General features: G+C 35.3%; 2 protein-coding genes across 2 annotated transcripts in view; one reads left to right on the plus strand and one right to left on the minus strand.

The window, feature by feature from the left end:
- Positions 1-1,867: 1,867 nt before the first annotated feature.
- Positions 1,868-14,104, plus strand: LOC147406798 (asparagine synthetase [glutamine-hydrolyzing] 2). The gene is made up of 14 exons (XM_086435013.1): positions 1,868-2,228; positions 2,365-2,503; positions 3,475-3,570; positions 3,754-3,895; positions 4,833-4,928; positions 6,116-6,210; positions 6,362-6,523; positions 8,025-8,105; positions 8,207-8,428; positions 8,694-8,828; positions 12,415-12,495; positions 12,612-12,698; positions 12,887-12,994; positions 13,600-14,104. Exons 1-14 carry the CDS (start codon positions 2,149-2,151, stop codon positions 13,843-13,845), a joined length of 1,770 nt encoding a protein of 589 aa, XP_086291139.1. The 5' UTR covers positions 1,868-2,148; the 3' UTR covers positions 13,846-14,104.
- Positions 14,105-16,437: 2,333 nt separating this feature from the next.
- The window catches only part of PAA1 (P-type ATP-ase 1), a 47,030-nt gene continuing 40,801 nt past the window's right edge, over positions 16,438-22,666 (minus strand). Inside the window, exons 15-17 of the mRNA XM_086435014.1 lie at positions 21,038-21,241; positions 17,171-17,251; positions 16,438-17,031 (exon numbers count right to left, since the gene is read on the minus strand). Coding sequence (XP_086291140.1) covers positions 16,798-17,031; positions 17,171-17,251; positions 21,038-21,241 — 519 coding nt within the window. The 3' untranslated portion in view covers positions 16,438-16,797. The remainder of the gene's footprint in view (positions 17,032-17,170; positions 17,252-21,037; positions 21,242-22,666) is intronic.

The following is a 22,666-nucleotide window of genomic DNA, read 5'->3' on the forward strand; positions in this document are numbered from 1 at the left end:
TATTGTTGCCAAGATCATGATCAAGTGATGCGTAAAAAATGTTTCATAAATAAATGCATCACACCATGGTTTTAAAACTTATTTTGACGTCTTGTCTTGTCTATGAATGAGATCAAGTCATCTCGGACGAGTTTTCCGATACATTTGAGATGTCTCGTTCAACAATGAGAAAAATGAACTTTAGATTTTAAATTTCATCTGATACATTGACTTGCCTGTCCGTCTCGTTGCTGGACGATACCAAGACAACTCGAGCAATACAGCTCGATCTCAAATGAGTTTGGAAACCATTCACCCCTATTGTTAAAACACATGAGGATATATATTATTGGGTGATTTAGACAGGCCCCCAACATTGGGTTTGCAACTTAGTTGGACTAGCCGGATCGCAACCCAATTGATGGGTGAGCTTGGGTCAAGTTATGTAAAACATGAGTTGAACCTGGGTTAGAATAATTCAACCCAACCTTAATTCGGTTGAGGATTCAAGAAACCTAGCTCTACCTAAACCCAAAGCTATATAAGTATTTTTATATTGATTATATCTTTTTAGAGTCGTGCTACATTGATTTCGTTGGACACAGTGTTCAACAATGCAGTGATGTGGCAGTGCATGAATAACTAAAGATTTATTTTCTCGAGATACAAGAAAGAAATCTATGATTCTCTGTGCATTGCCACGTCAATGCCATGTTAAACAAAGTGTCCAACTAAGTTAGCCCAACATTTTCCATTTTTTTATTTTAAAGGATTTTTTTAATTATTTCTTTTGTTTAGGATATAAATTTTTTATTTATGGAAATTTTATTTCTTGTTTAAGATAGAAAATTTCTTTATCACTAAAATTAAAAATTAAGCTTATTTAATGTGCCCAACCTTTCCAAAACTACCAAAATCCGACTATCCTGAGCTCAACTTGAGTTTAGAAGTTCAAGCTTGGGTAAATAGGCTCAAACTCGGTTGAGTTGAGCTTAGGTTGAGGCTCTTCCACTTGAGTTCAACATGGGTCTACCCTTCAACCCACCCAAACCGCCTAGGTTGCAACCCTACCCTACTTAGAGATGTCCTTATGTTTTCAAATTAATGTGGTGTCTCCTTTGACTCTAGTCTTTTTAATAAATAATGGAAAAAGATTTAAATGCCCTCACATTCCCTTTCTAGTAAAAAGACTTTTTTTTTTTTTTCTCAAAGCCAACGTCTTCAAAATTCAAAACCTCAATGATAAATTATTTTACTCACAACCTTATCTTTTATCTTTCATTTTCAATTTAGAATTTTTTTTATTTATTTATGAAACCTAGATTTTTCAAACCAAAATTCTATTATTCCTACTTTGCCTTGAGATTTGAAGTTGAAGTGGATAGAATCTCAAGATTGAAGGACGAGAATTATCAAAAAGAGATTTAAATAATTTATTTTTCAAGAAAATAAATGAAAAAAACTTGAGTTTTTCCGACTAGAGATTGAAGGAAATGGCATTTAGGTATTTCTTTGCATTAGTCTATTAAGAAGACCGAGATCAAGATCAAGGAAGCATGTCATAGATTAGGAACCATTCTCTGTTACACTTTTAATTTCATTAGTCGTTGAATACTTTAACGTCCGAAGACGTTGGAGCCTATAGAAACCATCTAATGTAAGAATGAGACAAAAGGGTAGAAACACTGAATCCTGCAACGTTCGCAAACTGTTTGGGACACGAAACGAGAGGCAATATACGCGTCGTCCTTTCTAGCCCACAGAAATGATGGAGTGCTACATGCACCATAAATAAATCGGTAGGTCCCCATTACACATGTTGATGTACAATGTGTTTAACAAAAGAACCAATTACGTCACGGTGGGTTCATCATAGATGTCCAACAGCACCGGCTCACGTTAGCAGCCATTGTTGACAAAAATCAAATCTCAGTCTAAAGTCGTTCGTGACTTCGTTTCGTGGTGTGACTGACCACGTAAACTGAATCTAAATTCTAAAGTCCCAAACCCTAATTTAGAATCTTTCAAACCATTTTAGAATCCCAAGATCCAACGGCCCTCATACAAGGGTAAATCCTCGCGCCTGAGCTGCCTCGCCATTCGCTCTGTTTCTTCTTTTGCTCGAACATACACACACACGCAGAAAGAGAGAGAGAGAGAGAGGCCGCCATGTGTGGAATCCTCGCAGTCTTCGGTTGCATCGACAACTCCCAAGCCAAACGATCTCGAATAATCGAACTCTCGCGCAGGTTTGATCTTTGAGTTTATGCGAAATCACATTTCAAACGATTCAAGATTTCTCATTTTTTTTGTTTGTGTGTTTGATTCTACAAAAGAAGAGATCGAAGTGCCTTATATTTGGTTTTTGATTTGTTGAAAATGTAGGTTGCGCCATAGAGGTCCTGATTGGAGTGGATTACATTGTTATCAAGATTGTTATCTTGCACATCAGAGATTGGCCATTGTAGATCCTACTTCTGGAGATCAACCGCTTTACAATGAGGACAAGACTATCATCGTAACGGTATCACTTCCGCTCTTTATTGAATGCTTGATATTTCTAAGAATCTTCGAGGCTTGTGTGCTAATTTCTACATCTAGGTTTAGAATTTTGGATCTACTCATACTTGATGAGTTTACAAGCTCAAGAGATTTGAATCTTCGTTGATTAATTAAAACAGTTTAATTAGTATTTCTGAGAAAAAATCATTCGTGCAAAGCTATAAAATGAAAATCACAGAGCTTGATATATAATAAATTTAGTGAATTATATAGAAAAGTACCTTTAAAAAAATTGTGCGGAGAAGTGAGTGATTGTAGTAGAATTTGAAATTTGGGAGTTAATATCACGTATAAATAATTCAATACTGTTACTTTGGTCAGCAAAGAGGCATGTGTTTGTTCGTACAAGTAAAGAGATCTAATGATTGATAAGAAAAAGATTATGTGTAGATATTTTTTTCGTGGAAGAAAAATGCTGAAAGATTTTCGAAATAACTACTTAGAACGCCAATTTGATTCATAACCCATGCAAAATGTATTATAGGTGCCTCAAAACTACATACTTAATAAATCAAAACTAATAAACTGATAAGCATAATTCTCAAACCATTAAATTGTAGTTATAATTTATGTATTTGGTAGGTTGGATGTTCAGCATTGAAAGAAGCTGTTGAATTGTCACCCGGAGGCCATGTTCTAACTATATCCAGATCATTACAATGGATACAATTTGTGTTTAAATTTATAAATATAAATAATCATTAGTCTCTTAGATAAACAATGACTACTGGTGTGTTGGGTAAGATGACAATATAAATATGTTAGTTTTTCTTCTCTAAGAACCATAAGGCTCACCATTTAATCCCTAATCCTTATGTCAAAAGGCTCAATCTCATGGAGAAAAGCTTAAATTCATAGATTTTTATCAAGTAAGCAGTGTTCCAAATTATTGGATATAACTTCTGGGTTGATTTTTGAAGTTCTTGCCTGTAGGTAAATGGGGAGATTTATAACCATAAGGAATTGAGATTGAAGCTGAAGTCTCATCAATTCCGAACTGGGAGTGATTGTGAAGTGATTGCTCACCTTGTAAGTAATTGAGATTCTTGTTGTTCTGTAACCTTATCAATTTGGAAACAGAAGTTAGCAAAGTTGCCCCTTATATTATATTTGGCTTAATTTCGGTAAAACTGAAAAAAAAAAAAAAAAATCAATTGTGGATGTTACTTGCAATTGGTTGTTTTATCTGACTCATCTTTTTATTCATGGCAGTATGAAGAATATGGAGAGGATTTTGTGCACATGTTGGATGGCATGTTCTCCTTTGTACTTCTTGACACCCGTGACAAAAGTTTCATTGCTGCTCGGGATTCTATCGGTATTACTCCGTTGTACATGGGCTGGGGTCTTGATGGTATGTAGTTTCAACTTGGTGTGCCACTCCATAATTGTATCCTTTTCTGGTTTGTACTCTTGGAAAAATGTTCAGAGTGATTCTCCAGGGATGATGACTTTGCACAAAGCCACGTGAAAGGGCCTTCAGAACAGAAAACTTATTTATTTTCTCAAAAAATCAATCCAACTTGCTCTTTTTTAGGCATTAATGTCAGATTTTCAGTTGCATTCTGATTTCAGATGCATTCGATTATCAATTTTCATGTTTATATCATAGTTGATGTTCATTCAATGTGCCCAATATTAACTCACAGACCAGCACCATCACACAATCACCAGTTCACCACCTCTTATCTCTGTCCTATGAAATATTTGTCGTTAATAATCTCTGAAGATTGCATCACATAGACTTTGCTGTTCTTTGCCAAACAAACAAACAAAAAAAAAAAAATCTTTTAGGTTGACCTTAAGGACAGTCAACCATGGTCATACCAGTAAAAATATGGGCTACATGCAAGATGATGGGACCCAAGAAATGTGGGTACATTGGAAGATCTCCTTCAGTAAAAGTTGATCCATTTGTGCAAGGTATTAATTTATTACATAGGAGCTATTGAGGATTGTTCACATTACCTTTCCTAGTGAAAAATTCAGTAATCAAATGGTTAAGATCGTCCCTTCTAAGTCAATGACTAGAGTGTGCAACCTCCTGCAGTGGCACCAGGTTTACCCCATGGCATTCTCGTATCATATTATTCTCTAGCTAATGTTTACCTTGACATCTTTGATTTCCTCTTGAACATTGTCTACTTTATTCATGACTTTAAATGATGTTGTACATTTTTATTCTCTTTTGGAAATGCTACCAAGATTGAAATGTTCTCTTTAGTTTTTTTTCCTCTTTAATTTACTTAAATAAATTCTATATTTGACTAACCTTGTTTTCTCTTTGCCAGGATCAATTTGGTTTGCTTCAGAAATGAAAGCTTTGAGTGATGATTGTGAACGCTTTGTGTCCTTCCTTCCAGGGCATATATATTCTAGCAAACGTGGTATGCCTTCTATTTTGCAAAGTTAGTAGTTAAAATTGATTTGAGAATGATTACTTTTTTTAAATCGTAAAATTGAACTATTATTAATGATCTCTTTCTCGAGAATTTTTATGGTACTAAAAATTCTTGGGAGTTTTAATCTATGTTCACAACCAATATCAAAGTTTAATTTTGTCAAACTGAAATAGATTGAGCGTCGTCACCTTTTCTTAACTTGAAGAGATTAGATTCATGTTAAACCACTGTTGTAAACTTCCTTCTTGAGAATTATTTTGGTAAGGAAAATATTGTTGAGTGTTGTGTTATCTGCCTCCGCTCCCGGGTGTCACGTGCTTACGTATCGTGCCCTAGTTCGACCCATGACCCTTTTATATTCATAGTTGCACCTTCCCATCAGATTGGTCTTTTTGGGTAAATGGTTGTCAACATGGTATGAGAGCACTAGGTTCATTTAAGTCACAGATTTGAGTCCCCCTCAAGGGAATTTTCCACTCTTATGGGTGAGGGGGAGTTTTGAATGTTGTGTTATTTGCCTCCGCTCCCGGGTGTCACGTGCTCACGTATCGTGCCCTAGTTTGACCCATGACCTTCTTGTATTTCATAGTTGCGCCTTCCCCATCAGATCGGTCTTTTGGGGTAAATGGTTGTCAACAAATACTTGGGAGATTTGCACATCTTTAATGATAAGTTCTGGTTTTCTACAGGGTATAGGTCAGGAGAGCTTGGAAAAAAAAAAACATCTTACAATTAGAGGACTTAAATAAGTGAATAAGTATATGATAAATGTCAAAATATTGTCAAAATGCTACTTATCAAATGTTTTTTGTGAAAATTTCATGAGCCTGAGAACATAAGAAGTTTGATTTATCTAGGATAATCTTTCTCTCCATATCAAGCAAGATAAGTGTAAAGTTATATAAAATTTCCAAACCAAGTATGCTTTTTTATCATTCCTTGATTTCAGAAATCTTTATTTTTATTTTATTTTGTTTCTTGTAGGAATGCATGAATATTCAAGCTTTGCTTTCATTGTGAGGCATTAACATTTTGAAATTTCAATTCAAAATTTTCATAATTACGAAACTTATCACAATCTTTGTTTTCAGACATGCTGTTGTTAAGGTTTTTTCTTATTATTCTTGTTTTTTCTGATCTTGTAATTATTGGATTTTTGAGCGTGTGTGCAGGAGAGCTCAGAAGGTGGTACAATCCCCCATGGTATTCAGAGTCCATACCATCAACACCTTATGATCCTTTAGCTTTACGTGAGGCTTTTGAGAAGGCATGCTCTGAACTTGTGCTGCATTTCATATTTTCTTTTGTTTCTTGACTGTTTTCCATACTAGGCAATCTAGAAACATTTATTCTTAATTTCATATTTTTATCAGTTTAACATAGTTATTGAACATGTATATCGGCAACAATTCGTGCAGGCTGTGATTAAGAGACTCATGACAGATGTACCATTCGGTGTACTTTTATCTGGAGGACTTGACTCATCACTTGTTGCTGCTGTGACTTCACGCCACATGGCAGAATCAAAAGTTGCTAATCAGTGGGGATCACAGCTGCATACTTTTTGTATTGGTTTGAAGGTTATAATACTTCTTTAGCATGACATAAGAATCTGTCTTATTTCAGCCATTATATCTTCAACTTCTGTTCTCTTTGAAGGTGCTCTGATTAATATTTCTGTGCTTAATATAGTATATTTTACTGGGATTTAGCAACTGGCCTGGCAACTTAGAAGTACCATGTTAAGTTGTTACCTATTTTAATAATAATAAGATTATTATTAGTGTTATTATTACTAATATAAATGTAGTTAGACTTATTGTCAATAAATAGACTAATCACTTTTGTTGATGTACGCCATTGATTATAATTTGGGAGTTGGGCTTCAATTTGCGTGAATTATTTGAAATTTTATAGAATAGGGTTACTTTCTGAAGTCAACAAAAGATTGTTAGGGTTGGGATTCATGTCCTTAAGTGGGGTTGATTTAGGATTCTATGTAGGGTAGATGAACTTGTATTTTGCTAGTTTCAGGTTTATGAGCACTGCCAAATAGGGGAATGGATTAGGAATTTTAGGGGTCCTCTAGTTGGGTTGTAATTTTTATTCCTTTCGTTGTCCTTAATGTTTTAGTCAATTTTTCTTTATGTTATTTCCAAATCTCACATTCTGTATTATTATGAATACTGGGTTTCTAGCTGTTTAGGTTAAAAGATTTGAATATTATACTCTGAAGCCCCTATAATAAGATCATCTAATTTCTTGACACTACCTTGCCAACTTGATGACAGAGTTAAGCATCTGCTATTTTGGCTGTGAATTTTAACTTGTGGCACCAATTTAAACAGGAATTATAGTTTTAGGTGCATTTGTATTTATATAAATTTCGAGTTATGTACTGTGGGTTAGGAATCTGTTTCCCGTAGGTTCTTTGAGCTCTTTCTTAAATGAAACTCAGTGCTGATAAATCAAAAAGAAAAAAAAAGTTGGTTTCACCTTGGCCGCTTATTTCGGAATGGTCTTTGCTGCACCGCTATTGATCTCCCTACTTTTATCTGGCGACCTAGAGTTCCATCTAAGGAGGCTTTCTTCACTTGGCTGGTCGGCTTAGGCAGAATCTAGACTATAGATCATATCATTTCAATTGTTACCTATCTTAATTTCTGTTTTTTTGTTTTTTGCAAATCTGGTAGGGAATCTGCCAATCACCTCCTCATACATGCTCCTTCACACTCGTTATCAATTCACTTCTCTTTTTCACATTTCTGGGATATCTTCTAGATCGATTTCATCTCTTTTTTAAAGCCAGCAATGCTCAACCTTTGTTTTTGAAAAAAATGTTTTTTTGAAGCTTTAACCTTTTCGTGATTTGTTGAGACATCTGGAAGGAGATGAATAATGTTTTTTAGGGGAAGAGAATTCTGTCTGAAATCATCAATACAATCTTTATTTTCTATTAGTCAAATTAAATTCTCTGAATTCTGTCTCAATTCTTTCTTACTGATGGATTTAATATGTCCCCGTGGTTCTCCTTATCTGTAATTTTGGTCTGGGCTCTTGACTCGTGTGCTTCTTATTCAGGGCTCTCCAGATCTTAAAGCAGCAAGAGAGGTTGCAAATTATCTTGGTACTCATCACCATGAGTTTTACTTCACAGTTCAGGTAACATCTTCTTCTTATTCTCATGGCACAAATTGGCAATTATGGAGTACTGTCCTTCATACAATAGGTTGGTGACATCAGTTTTTTCTTTGCTATATCAGGAGGGCATAGACGCACTTGAGGAAGTCATTTACCATGTTGAGACATATGATGTGACCACTATTAGAGCTAGTACTCCAATGTTTTTAATGTCTCGAAAAATCAAATCATTGGGTGTAAAGATGGTTCTTTCGGGAGAAGGTTCAGATGAAATTCTTGGAGGTTACCTGTACTTTCACAAGGCTCCTAATAAGGAGGAATTTCATCAAGAAACATGCCGAAAGGTACTGCATGCCAGGCAATATCTTCTTTTTTTTTTCCTTTTCTTATTTTGCATGAGTTGTTCTTTCTCATTTTTCTCAGAGATCTTAGCGCATTGCATGTTGAACGCTCTTTAATTTATTGCCATCTTTTTCTTTTTCTAAAATATCCTCAACCTATGAAGATCGGCTGATTTTACTTTATGCATTCTGGTTGCTGTTATGTTACTAACCATGAACTTTTCTAGGGAACTGTTGTAGACTCATGATTACTTTTATATTTGATCAGATTAAAGCTCTTCATCTATATGATTGCCTGAGGGCCAACAAATCAACATCAGCTTGGGGTGTAGAGGCTCGTGTACCTTTCTTGGATAAACAATTCATTAATGTTGCTATGGACATTGATCCAGAATGGAAAATGGTAAGCACTGGACTCCTGAAATATTGGCTTTACTTGATCTACCTGGTAGTACTCAGGGGAACCCAAGCTTGTCATTTGATTTGTGTTCATGTTTGTCTCTCCTTTGTTACATGGCAATTTATTAAAACAAATCTTGTCAAAGGAGGTTGTTACTATTTTTTGAAATATGAAGATATGCATTTCTTCTTGTCCATGCTACGTGACATTTCACCTGAAACATACCACCCTGAAACAGTTTCTACAATAATTGTCACAAGTGCAAGAATCAATTTGTTATTCGATATTAAGTATATGCCTTATACCTGGAAATTATCCCAATACCCTGGAATGTAGAAAAAATAGATAAAATAAACTATAGATGATCCCCTATCTAGAAAATGCTTGTGCAATTATGCCCCTGGTCTTGCTACTTGTGAGCCCTCTATCCCTCACCCCTTTTAATGAATATCTAAGAGTTCATTTCTAACATCAGTTTATTGATTTAGAGAAGCCTATGACAGAGTACCAAAAGGCTAATTTTGTGGGTATTGGGAAAGAAAAGAGTCCCTAATTCACATATTGGCATAATTAAAAACACATGTATGAGGGGGTTGTGACCACCGTCAAAAAAATCTCCAATTTCTTTCTAAAATTAGAAAAAAATCGGTGAATAAGGGGTTGGCGGATTAATTCTTAGAATTAATTGGCAATTTGTGGAATTAATTGGATATTTTCCAAATTAATCGACAAATTGTGGAATCAATTTTTTTTATCGACTAAATCGCCCCCCTAATATCGGCCTCTCTCTCTCCATCTCTTGAAACCCTAAATCCATAACCTATTTTATTGGTTAAAAACATCATGTTTATAATCTCCAGATTTGTTCCAATTTTTTTTTATTTTTTTTTATTTCCAAATTAAACCAAATTGACCCTCTGTCAAATAATTGTCAAATCTGAACTTGGTTACTATGGTTGTGAGAAAATTTAGAGAAAGAGGAATGAATTCCCAGTTACAATTAGTCTTCATCAAGGATCGACTTTGAGTCAGATTTGCATTAGTTATAAAAGGAGTAACTGGTTATATTCAAGGACACTTACTTTGGTCAACATAAAATTAGAATTATGGAGAGAATTTTTGGTGTCCAAGAGCTTTACAATAAAAAGAACCAAGACCGAGTATGTAAAGTGGAAATTTAGTATTGACATCCATGTGGAGGATGTCCAGTAGAAATTGATGATCTAGAAATACCCTGAAGCGACCACTTTTGTTATTTCAAGTTTATTATACACGAGGATATAGAAATTGAGGAAGATGTTTCTCATAGAGGTAGAGTCGGATGATTAAAGTGAAGGTGTGCTTCTAGAATGGTATGTGATAGATGTATACCAATCAAGCTAAAAGGAAAAAATTATAAGACGAAAGCAAAACCAGCTCCAAAAGGATGGCAAGTCTTGCTACACGACACCAGTCCCACAAGCCAAGCCAAGCCCGTTTCGTGTCCAACACAAGTAGAGCACAAAAAGTTGAGGTACAAAAAGAGCAAGCAAGATGAGGAGCAAGAAGAAAACGATAAAGCAAAAAAATAAAATAAAAAAAATGGAGAGGGAACTCCAGCTCATTCAGTATATGAAATAAGTCCATACAAGTGTTAATGCAAAATTTTCAGGAGTCCCTTCTCAAAGACCCTCAACGCAACTCATATTGACCAGAACAAGACTCAACCTGGTCAAGTTTAGGACTCTTGAGGACTCTTGAGAACAAGAGAGGATGAACAACAATCAAATAACGGGGGGAGCAAAAGGAAAAAAGTCAATCTTGGTTTGCAATTGGTGGCAGTCCATAAGCATCATGTAAATAAATTGAACATAGCGGAGATGAGGGTATTGAGATGGATGTGTGAAGACTAGGAAAGATCAAATTAGAAATAAAGGTATTCGAGAAAATGAAGAAATAGCTCTAGTAGGTGATAAAATAAGAGAAAACTGATTGAGATGGTTTGGAGATGTTTAAAAAGGTTGATTATAGCCCTAGTTAGAAAGAAACATTCAAATTGAAGATCCTAAAAAAAGAGGGAGGGAAGATCCAAATGAATGTGGATGGAGATAGTGAAAGATGTGACTTTACCTTTTTTTTACCTTCCATGATAGATTGGCTAGACTATGGAAAAGCAAATAAGAAATAGCATTGAAATGTATTTTTATTGACCAATCAGAATACCTTCCAAGACCTATAATTGCCTCAAAAGGTCCAATATACATACAATATTCACTTTGAATAATAGAAGATATTGCTCTAGATAGAGTGGAATGTGAGGAACAAGATTCGTTTGGTTGGGCTAAGACCATACTAACTTATTCCTTAATTGCTAAGAGCTTAATATATACGAAAAATATGTAAAAGAATATGACCCCAATTACATTGAAACAATTTATCCATGCAGAAACACAATGAAAAAGCATGTTGCAATTTATTTAACCTATTAAAATTCCTCTAATTTTGTTCTGGTTAAGGATTAATAAAATCTTGAAGCACAAAAATAGGACCTATTGTTTTCACTTGAAAATATGCCCCAATTGTCACTCAGACCATACTATTCAAGACAATCATTTTGTGATTCTTACATTAATCGTAAGAGTCATGCAAAAACTGTCCGATTTTTATTCAAAGGGATGGAACCTACAATTTAAATTTTTTAGACTCAGATTTGTTATGAATCATAGGATTCGAATTGTAAATTGGAGATAATAGCCACATGGATTTACACTTATGGTTTTCTATTCTATTCTAATTTGTTATTAAAGGAAATGCACGCACGCTGCATGCAATGGCAATACTTTGTTCTATTTATGACCAAGAGTTTTTTTCATAAGTTTTTTTTTGGTGTATATTTTTTTTAATAAAAAGTTGAGTGAGTAGATAAAATATGATTATTTTGGATGAGGGAAATTCCACTTGGTTAGCTGGAAGGAAATTTGTTGCCCAAAGAAAGTGGGAGGGCTCAGGTCTAAATTATTAGTTATTCGAATATAGTTCTCTTGCAAAAATGATTGATCTTATTATCCAGGCAAAGTATGGCTCATCAAATTTTGGGTGGGAAACCGGGCCTGCCAAAATGTCCTTCGGGTGTGGTGTTTGGAAAGGTATGTCGAAGGTGTTGAATGAGTTCTAAAATGGGTTAGCTTTTAAAGTTGGAAAGGGTGTCAAAATCAGGTTTTGGGTGTGTGACCCCTGAGGGATGATTTTTTTTGGAGCTTTACAAGTGTCGTCCTAGAAATGTTTACCTTTTCAGAGCTTTGTCACATAGAATAGGGAGTGGAGTTTAGTGGAATTTTGGTTGTGGAATAAATCTTAATTATTGGGAGAATGAACCTATTCTCTCGGTTATTATCAGTGTTTCTGTTCTTCTCTATCACTGATTGCAGGATATGGTTGCAGAATCATGATGGTGTCTTTTCTATCAACTTATTTTATAGGGCTCATATTTCTTTTCCAAAATGCTTTTTTTCAGTCTTTAAATGTTTATCTGTGAAATAATTGATAAAGAAAAATGTAATCTTTTGAACTTTTAGCCTCCTAAAGAATCACACTTCTCAAATAATTACAGGTAAGGCCTGATATCGGCCGGATTGAAAAGTGGGTCCTACGCAATGCATTTGATGATGATGAGAAGCCATATCTGCCAAAGGTTTTTATATTATTCTGAATATATATATTCTTCATGATGTTCAAATAAAACACTTTTTTTGTGCAATTACATTTCTTAATGGAGAATCTGCTCCAACTGTTATTTTTGGGTTTCAGCATATTTTGTACAGGCAGAAGGAACAGTTCAGTGATGGAGTTGGATACAGCTGGATTGATGGGTTGAAAGACCATGCAAATGAACAAGTAATCACCTCTTTCCCCACCCAAAGATTTTGTGATCCTTTGTTCCAACAACAATTCCTTTATTTGTCCTATCCATCAAGGATTCTTAATGTTTTTTTCTTCTTCAATCTCTTCATGGAACTCTCTCTCTCTCTCTCTCTCTCAACTAATGATCCAAATGATAATCTCTGTGGGTTATGATTGGCCAGGTTTCTGATGCAATGTTGGCAAACGCAAACTTTGTTTATCCAGAGAATACTCCTACTACGAAAGAGGGATACCACTACAGAACAATTTTCGAGAAGTTCTTCCCCAAGGTCGGGGCTTCTACTTCCTCTTATTATTAAAGCTTTCGTTTTCTTTATGGTTTCTCTTTAGAAATGTGATATTATTGGCAACATGACCAAATTGTCATGTACATTTAACTTGGAAAAAGAGGAATATATTTTTTTTAATTTTTGAAGTACTTTACCATTATTGTGATACATCCAATGTAAAAAATTTCCATCTCCTGACGTGAACCATGATCGTACATTTCATCCTAGGCAATTATACATAACTCTAGTGTGGTTTTCAATCTTAGTTACCCATCTTGTCTTGTTCGTGAACGATACTGAGATGATTCGGATGAGTCATCTTGTCCTCTCGAACGAGATAACATAATTTTTTGTAGATCTGTGACGTGGTCTTGTTCACGGATAATGCTGAGATGACTTATTACATCTTGGTCTTGACCAACTTCAAAACCACTAGCTTGAGATTCAATTGAATGAAGGAATAAGATTTGTTCAGCCAATCCCAAATTTTTGCAATACAAGACTTCTATTATGATGACAATGATCGCAATTACGATATATCACTCTGCATTGGTCTTCCGTTCTTCCCATAAATCATTTCTGATATTATAGTTGTTTTTGGACAGAATGCTGCGAGGTCAACAGTTCCAGGAGGCCCGAGTGTGGCTTGTAGTACTGCTAAAGCACTGGAATGGGATGCAGCATGGTCGAAAAATCCCGATCCTTCTGGCCGTGCTGCTCTTGGTGTTCATGCTGCTGCATATGAGGAAACATCCGAACCACTTACAGCAACAAATGACACCCCTTCTTTGAAGGGACTTCCTCAGAAATTGCAGGATAGCATTGTAAAAGCTACTGCAACTACCGTTTGAAGATATACTACTATTTTGTGCCAGTCACGTTTATTGCAGTAATCTTGTGCTAGGGTTTCCATTAGTTAATTTATTAGTATTAGGGTTTCCCTATAACTTCAACTACTTCAGGAATCATCATTTTTGTACATTGTTTTTAGATGAATGTGAGAGAATGCTTATCTCAAACCCTAGTTTTCGTTGAACTGAAGTATAAATTTGCATTTAATTCAACCTTGAGTAATAATAATCAGAAAAATGCAAGCTACTTGAAATATCACTTGACCATGTATAAAACCATAGAAGCTTTTTCTCAAGATATAATTGTTATACAGTCCAGGAAAGTTGATGGTTCTCTACACAATGTTACATAAGAGTGTTATTGAGTCACTGTAAATTATATAGAATCGTGCAATATTTTATATATACTAGAGTTTGACTGTGCCTACCGCACTGACATCCTCCCTCAGGTTAAAGGGGTAAAAGCATAAAAAATAAAATTAGGAGGGGTATTATTGATAAATTTTAATGTTAAAGGAGTAAAAATGAAAAATAATAGTGGTTTAAAGGGGTAAAAGAGAAAATATAGAAAATTTATAAGAGGTAAAGTATAAATGAAATAAAGTGGATTTCACAAAATTATAACTTGATGGGAGGGTTAAAGTAGTAAAAGTGAAAAAAAACAAAAAATTTGAAAGATATTAAAGAATTTTTAGGTTAAAAGTATAAAAGATGAAAAATAATGAAGTAGGTTACAAGAGGTACAATTATAAAAAAATAATCATAATTTTCTAACTTGAAAATCTTCGCTCGGTCAATACTTGACTGACATGACACGAAAACAGAACCATAGATTTTTTTCTCGGGATACACAAATGTACATCCATATAAAATTTGTGTAGTTGTGTATAATGAGGAAAAGAATCTATGGTTTCATGTTTGTGCCACGTTAGTCAAGTATTGACAAAGTGAAGACTTTCTAATTAAAAAATCATTATTCTTAAAAAAATTTGAAGTTAAGACGTAAAAATAAATAAATAAATAAATAAAATAAAAGAGGAGATATAATAAAGTTAGAGGGAGTGAAGGAAAAATAAAAGCACATGTGATATAGGTCGATGGGACATTTGTCCAACTAAAAATTTGTAGTTGATATAGACATTTATCCCCAATTCAAAAAACACAAAATTATGTTTTATTATATAAATATATTAAAATAAGGGAAATACTAACATCCAAGACCTCATGGGAACGTTAGCATTGTCTATCACAGTTTTTTTTTTTTTTTTTTTCAATAATACTCCTATCCATTTTGTCTTTTAGTAAAAAAAAAAATATGATTATGTTAGTCTTTTATATAATAAATGTTTATTTGCATTAATTGCTAAAGTATTTATTGCAAGCAAAACATTAAATCTAAATAATAAATGCCCTTAGCATTTACCATGTAAAAGACATAATACATAATTGGTGGTCCCTTAGAGCCAATATTGGTGATGAGGGAGCCATCACCAGAGACGATACATACAACACTATCAAAGCTATGGTTGAACAGTCCCAAGGAATGTCTGTGTTGGCTCACGAGCTTCAAACTATGATGAAGAGGATCGTAATGACTGCGGAGCTAAGCATTCAATCATTGAAGATTAGATCTGACTCTAAATTGGTTATAGATTGCGTCAAGGGAGCATGCAAAGCTCCATGGAGGAGAGATTGATTAAGACCATCAAAGTTAGAGCAAACCAGTTCCTTAGGATAGATTTCAGTTTCTACTACAGAGAGTGCAATCAAGCTGCTGACATTTTAGCAACCTACCTTACTTATGTGGGCAGATTAGTTTTGGGTCATTTGAACCTTCCAAGTGAGCTCAAGAGAATTGTATGTAAGGATGCTAGAGTGCATACCTAGGGTCGTAAGTAATTTTTGTTCTTCTAGCTGGGGGTCTGCCTAACACTCCCATTAATATTCATAAACAAAAAAGACACATTTGTTATGTAAATAAGCATTTATTATGCAAAAAAAATTAATATACCAATGTCTTTTTCACTAAAATTCAAATAAAACTTTTTTTCCATTCCTTCTTTTAGGGCAGCTCTTGATTTAGATTTGTCCTTGGGTGAAAAAAGCTAAGGCTATAAGAGATGTTGAATGAGTATTTTTTTATTTTTGCTTGGTGGGGTTAGTAGTTAACATTTAACATTATGTTTGCGCAATTTCAGCTCCTTTTGATGGAGAATTAATTGACCACCTTCTAATTCATTGCTCATTCTATTGAAGAGCTTTTACTCCCCAATTTGTTGGGGGTATCTAAAAGTATTTAAAGAAAGAAATGCTGGAATGATACAAACGTAGACACAACGGTGACAAAAAATGATGGGACAGCGTGCACATAACCATAGATGTTTTTTACTCGTATCTCACGGAAAAGCATCTACGGTAATGTGCACAACACCCCATCATTTGTCACCTTTGTGTCACCCCAACACGTCTCTTCAAAGAATTCTTCTTTTCTCTTTAATATTTCCAAGTGGGGACTCCGGTGTAGTAACAACTCAGATGGACATTGGTAGACCCCTTGTTTTCATATGGTTTTTCTTCTCTTCCCTGTGTTATGTAGGCCTTCTCAACCCCCTTTGTCGTTGCTGATCAACCCCCTTTCTCAATGGATATTTGCTTATCAAAAAATTAAAAAGTTAATGAAGGTAACATAAATTATCTTTGTTACATTGAACAATCTCCTTTTCTTTTTAATTATTGTTAGCTTATATACCATTTGTTACATTAAACAATCGATTGACATCTTTTGGAACAGAATAACCTAAAAGAAAATAATTTGAAAGAGGGACAGTTTCTCGATGGAAATAACTTTAACTTTTCAACTCAAAATTGAATGATTTCCTGTGTTTTTTTTTTTTTTTTTTTTAATATTTCTAATAATTGGGAAAGATAGAGATGTAAGAACTTCTCAGACAATCAGGCATTTCTCCATTTAGTAGCAGTGTAAGCGTGATCCGGTTTGTTATTTCGGGTCTCCATAGGTTGTTTGTAGATGATGTTTTTTTGTTTCGAGGCAAACTTGAGCCTAAGAAGCAATGAATTTGCCATCACCCCTATGGAACTAAGTCCCATAAGAGCTCCAGCGATCGAAGGAGTCAGCATAGTCCCAGTCAATGGCAGCAAGAATCCAGCAGCAATTGGAATTCCAACCTGCACAAAACTCAGTTTGAGACCAAAAAAATAAAAAATAAAAACAGTTGAGTTGAAGAAAATTAAAATTTTAACTATGATGATAATAAGAGGAAGAAGTAAAGGAAGCAAATGCCCACCAAAGACAAAAAAAACTTACTATGTTATACCCGAATGCCCACCAAAGATTTTGCTTTACAGTCTTCATTGTCAGTCGGCTCAACTCCAAAGCATCGAGTAACTGCATTGAAGTGATTCAGGTGTCAGTTTCCAATTATTAGTTGTTCTGCCTTTTAAAGCAAGCAAGACTCCTTTGATATTTAACCCCAAGGGGTTGGCCTAGTGGCAAGACGAGCCTTGATAAGCTCCTCAGGAAGAGCAGGTCAAGAGTTTGAAACCCCACAAAGCAATAAATTCTTTGGGGCCACCCTCTAGGGTCAGGTTGACCCTCGACTCAACCAGTTGCACGTAGGACTTTCCAAGGGGGTGGTGCATGTGACCATGGGATTGGTCTCACCCGTAGGGTGGGGATACCCACGATAAGCAAAAAAAAAAGAACTCCTTTGATATTAAGACTGGCAAAATAAAAACCTTGCCAGCATTCACACCTGAGAATGAGTCAAGAAATTGTGAATCAGCAGCAGTAGGGAAAGGCATATGCCACAGACGAGGATATTCCAACAGCAACAAATTCCATTGCATTCCGGATGATATATAGGGTATCCATCTGATAGACCAGAAGGATAGTCTGCTAATGGCATATTGGTAAATACGGAATACATGCACAGGGGAGTTGGGTTCAGCCCATTTGATGAGTTCCACTTATGGGATCTCTCCTACACTAGACATCGATGATTTGATTGTCAAAATACAACGCATGCTGCTTCTTTTTCATCATCTTAGGCATTGTGGGAGGAGAATAAAATCATATCTCCAACAACATCCAGACAGAAAACGAACCCCATGTCCTGAGTATAAACCGGAGAAAGCAGACAAGCACAATTCACCAATATAACATCATCCATATCCAAAATCCCACAATATTCGAATCATTACAATGTATTGGAATCACTATTGACAGTGAGGTAACACAAAACTAGTATCCTGATTTGGAAAGGAATTGTAACCAGAAAGGGAACTTCTAAATAATGTGATAGGGATGGATTTAAGAAGAATCCCACAGGAATAGGGAAAGGAAATATATAAATAAGGGGTCATCCAAGCCAATGGTATGCAATTCATAATTCTCTTCTATGATTAATCTAAAAAGGCTGGTGTTTAACTTGATCGTCAGGGAACTTGCACGCGGATCCCCCACCAGGGTCGCAGAAAGATCGAAGGTGAAGTTCCTGAATGATCAGAGAGATATTGCAAAAGGATTGAGGAAACCGATTTTACCCCCCACAAACCTTATCTCAAATATTGGGATCTGCAACAATTCTCTTTAAAATAAAAGATAAATTTATTAAAAACAAGTACATTCCCTATGAGGTCAATGAGGCGAACCTCAGGACTGATGCTTTTGGATAGTAAAAAGATGGTATACAATTCACAATAAACGGTTAATATCATCCATCCAATCTACTTTCAGTGTATATCTCCTACGTGGGACCACGTTAATGATAGATTGTCTTTAGGATCTAATTTGCATGTACCTTGGATATCCTGATCAATGAACTATGTCACTAATATTAGATTAGATGAACTCATTGCATTCTAAAAGGAGAAAAAAAGTGTTTTGGTTCCATTAAGTCGAACTATTTAAAAATACAAAAAACATCACTCAGAATTTTCTCTCTCGGAGCAAATATTAGATTGGATGTGTATGTTGTTGCACTCGCGAAGAAAAAAAGGTGTTTTGGTTCCATTTAGTTTAATTTGTGAAAAAATGCCAAGGGCATCACTCGGAAATCAAAAGGTGAATTTTTCTTTGAAAAGAAAAGAGTCAATCTTAAAAAATGGTGTGAATGGAAGAGACAAGTTAGAGGTAGAAATCAAGGGTTAAGACAGTTTAAGAAAGGGGATAATAATACAAAAAAAAAATCACTCAACAAATAATAACAGAAGATCCGATCTCATCTCCAAATTGAAAGTTGGTGTATTATTGGAAGGGGAGGAGAGAATCAGAAGAGTCGTAGGCTTTCATGAAAAATTGTTCTAAGGAGCAACATGTTAGACCTTCCTTGGACGATCCATCCTTTAATAGGATTGGTGTGAAGCACTAGGCTTGGCTTAATAGGCCATTTATGGAAGACAATATTTTCAAACCATTAGCAACAAAAATGATGATAAGCTTCGGATCTAAACGATTTTTTCTTTGGCTTGTTGAAAGTGTGTTTGGATGTCACTAAGGATAATCTGATGTTGGTGACAAAAGAGTTCATGGAAGGGGTTTATCTAGATTACTGTTCTAATAGCACATTTAACCCCGAACAAGGTTGGAGTAAAGGACGACAACAATGGTGATAAGCCTTGGATCTTAACAATTTTTTCTTTAGCTTGTTTGAAAGAGTGTTTAGATGTCACTAAGGGTAATCTGATGTTGGTGACAAAAGATTTCAAAGAAGGGGTTATAGATTACTGTTCTAATAGCACATTTAACCCTGAACAAGTTTAGAGTTAAGGGCATTCCAGATCTTAGGTCTATTAGTTTGGAAGGCATTATCTATGAGATCATTTCCAAGATGTTAGCATCGAGGCTTACAGTGGTCATCCATTTCTGATTGTCCAAAGCAAAGAGCATTAGGTTGTCAAATCTTGGGCAGAGTTTTGATAGCTAGTGAATTTTTTGATTGGAGATTGCAATTGGGTTATCTCATAAGTAGTTTCCAAGATTGATTTGGAAAAGGTGTATGATAGTGCCAACTGGGACTTTTTGATATATTTGTCCCCATTTCTATTGAAGATGGTTTTAGAGAATTTAGAAAGATTATATCAAGGGTGATCACTAATGGCAATCTGTCGGGCTTTGCAGCAAATGGAAGGGGTCCAATGATTTCTCACATTAAATTTGTGGATGACATTGTGGTGTTTTTGGATGCCTCTATTCACCACATCAGATTCTTTAGAGGCTTGTTATGTTGTTTTGAGACTTGATATTTGGAAGTAATGGATTGTTAAATTGGTTTCTTTCTGCCATCTTATCTCGGTTTGCCTCTTAGAGCAGCTTATAGGAGTAAAGGAGTAAAGCCATTTGAGATCTTGTCATCGTAAGGGTGGGTAGGACATTGGGTTAATGAAGGACAAGATTTTTATCCTAAGGTGGAAATTTGACTTTAATAAATAAATAAAAATTAGTAAGGATCCAGTTTATATTTCTTTGTTCTCCATCCCCAAAAGTGTTGAAATCAATTGGACTACGTGTTCCATGACTTTTTTGGAATGATAGAGACATGGCTCATAAATTCCACCTTGTTAGTTGGAGGACCATTTGTGCCCCTGAAATTGGTAGAGATTGGGTTTTCGAGATATCAGAGTTATGAATTCAACTCTTTCAGGTAAATGGCTGTAAAGATTTCATATGAATCACGGAATTTTGTGGAAGTCACTCAATACTCAATATGATGCCACCAACTTCGGATGGTCTTCTCAACCTCCGTTTCTTCTTCTTTTCAATAATATATTAATTGAATAAATAAAAAAACAATCACAGACAGAAAAAAAAAAAATATATATATATATATATATATATATATATATATATATATATATATATATAATGGTTGGGATTAAAGATTTATCCCGAGAATACATTATGGATCTCTAAGATAAATCTCAACCATTAGATCTCACATATACTCGGTCGGAATTGTGTGTGAAGATATAAGTTCACTTTTCATGAGTCTTGGATCCCGAGCCTATACATATATATAATTGGAGCAACAAGGGTAATGGAAAATGAGATAAATCACATGCGACACAGTAAATCCAACCGGAACCAAGCCCATGATACTCTGAAGATCCAAGGGAGTGATAACAGGTTTAACGCTAATAAAAAAGAAATAAAAATAAAACACTTCCAAATTACCTGGGAGAGTCTATTGCCCATAAGCACAATAGAAGACACCTCACTAGCAGCTCCAACACCCCCACCCATGGCAACTCCAATGTCTGATGATGCCAAAGCAGCAGCATCATTAATTCCGTCACCAACCATGGCTACAACTTTCTGATCTTTCTGAAGTTTGCTAATGAACTTCATCTTCTCATCTGGTTTTACTCCAGATAGCACCTGCCATCCACATCATAATTCTTCACATTTAATAGCAATAATTCTACAGAGTACAATCTGCTACAAGTTCCACGTGAACTATTTCACTGTAGTATCTTCTTATGATTCATATGATCTAATGTTGACAACCGATCACCATCCATTTTGATATTTTGCAGTAGCACACATCACTATCTGGTTTGCAACATCTCTTAAGAAGAAATATAATAAAATCTTATGTATTTATACTTCTCAGTGTACACCTCATACGCTGAATGCATATATCTTCTGCTCTCAACTTCAAATGAAAGAAGATCTACGCAGGTTTAAAAATAGCTAAAAACATAATAGTATTAAATCTATATCTAGAATAAAATATTAAATTTCGTCTTCAACGTGAAGTGAACTTGTCTTTTTTCCCTTTTATTTATTTATTTATTTACTATACTCATCATTGTGGCAAAGAGAGAAGAAAGATTATTGACTTGTGACTCAGAAAGTCCGCTCCTTGAATCCACTAATAAAGGTACACAATATTGAACGAATAAAGTGTAGTACATTATAAGATTAGATCCACTCCCTCTCGAATCATTTACTGTGTAAAATAAGAACTTTATAGCCATCCCCCATTCTTCACAGCATCCTTTTTTCAATGAGACAGGGTCTCCCCACCCCCTTTGGAAGTGGGACTAATCCCTATGGATATGCCCTGCCACCACGAACAGGAGTATCAGGTAAACTCGTGGGTGGGGAGACTTGATCTCACGACCCTGAGGAGCACACACTGCTCCACCACTCGGGCAGCGTTTCACGACATCCTTTTATCGTACAATAGTAGTTTTAATAAATAAGTCTAGTAAAACTCACTCCCTTCATTATCAGAAACTCTTACGTCCATTAAAAACCTCATAATCAGCTTAGAAAAAACTTCATTATCAGAAACTCTCAAGTCCATTAAAAACCTCATAATCAGCTTAGAACTTAGTTTTTTCACGGTCATGTTCTCCTGGAGACAATTGTGGAACAACCAGTTCAGGAGGACTTTGCCAAGATCAAGCCAAAAAGGATGTAACACTAAAAAAGAAAATTGAGAATAACCTAAGTCCAAGAGATCAGAAGTTGGTTTGGAAGTCCTTGAAGGGGAGATGCAAAGTTTTAGAACTCATTCCTACAATAAAAGTAACTATTATGAGGAGTCAACTTGCTGTTATGGTCACTGCAAAGTTTATGAACTCAGTCGTGAGTGCTTTACTAAAATTTGAATGTTATGGCTGCTGCAAAATCTTCTTCAACAAATTGTTGACTTCAGTTACTTGAGGACCCCCCCTCCCCCCACCCCCCCTCTCCCCCTCAACCCCCCTCACTGTGAAAAAAAAAACCGTGACCCTGTTCTTTTTTACTGCAAACCCATTTCCTCCAAGTTGTGAACTCATTCAATGAGGGGCA

Source organism: Akebia trifoliata, chromosome 3, assembly GCF_017979445.1.
Source record: "Akebia trifoliata isolate Shusen 1 chromosome 3, ASM1797944v1, whole genome shotgun sequence".
In the NCBI taxonomy this organism is placed as follows: domain Eukaryota; kingdom Viridiplantae; phylum Streptophyta; class Magnoliopsida; order Ranunculales; family Lardizabalaceae; genus Akebia; species Akebia trifoliata.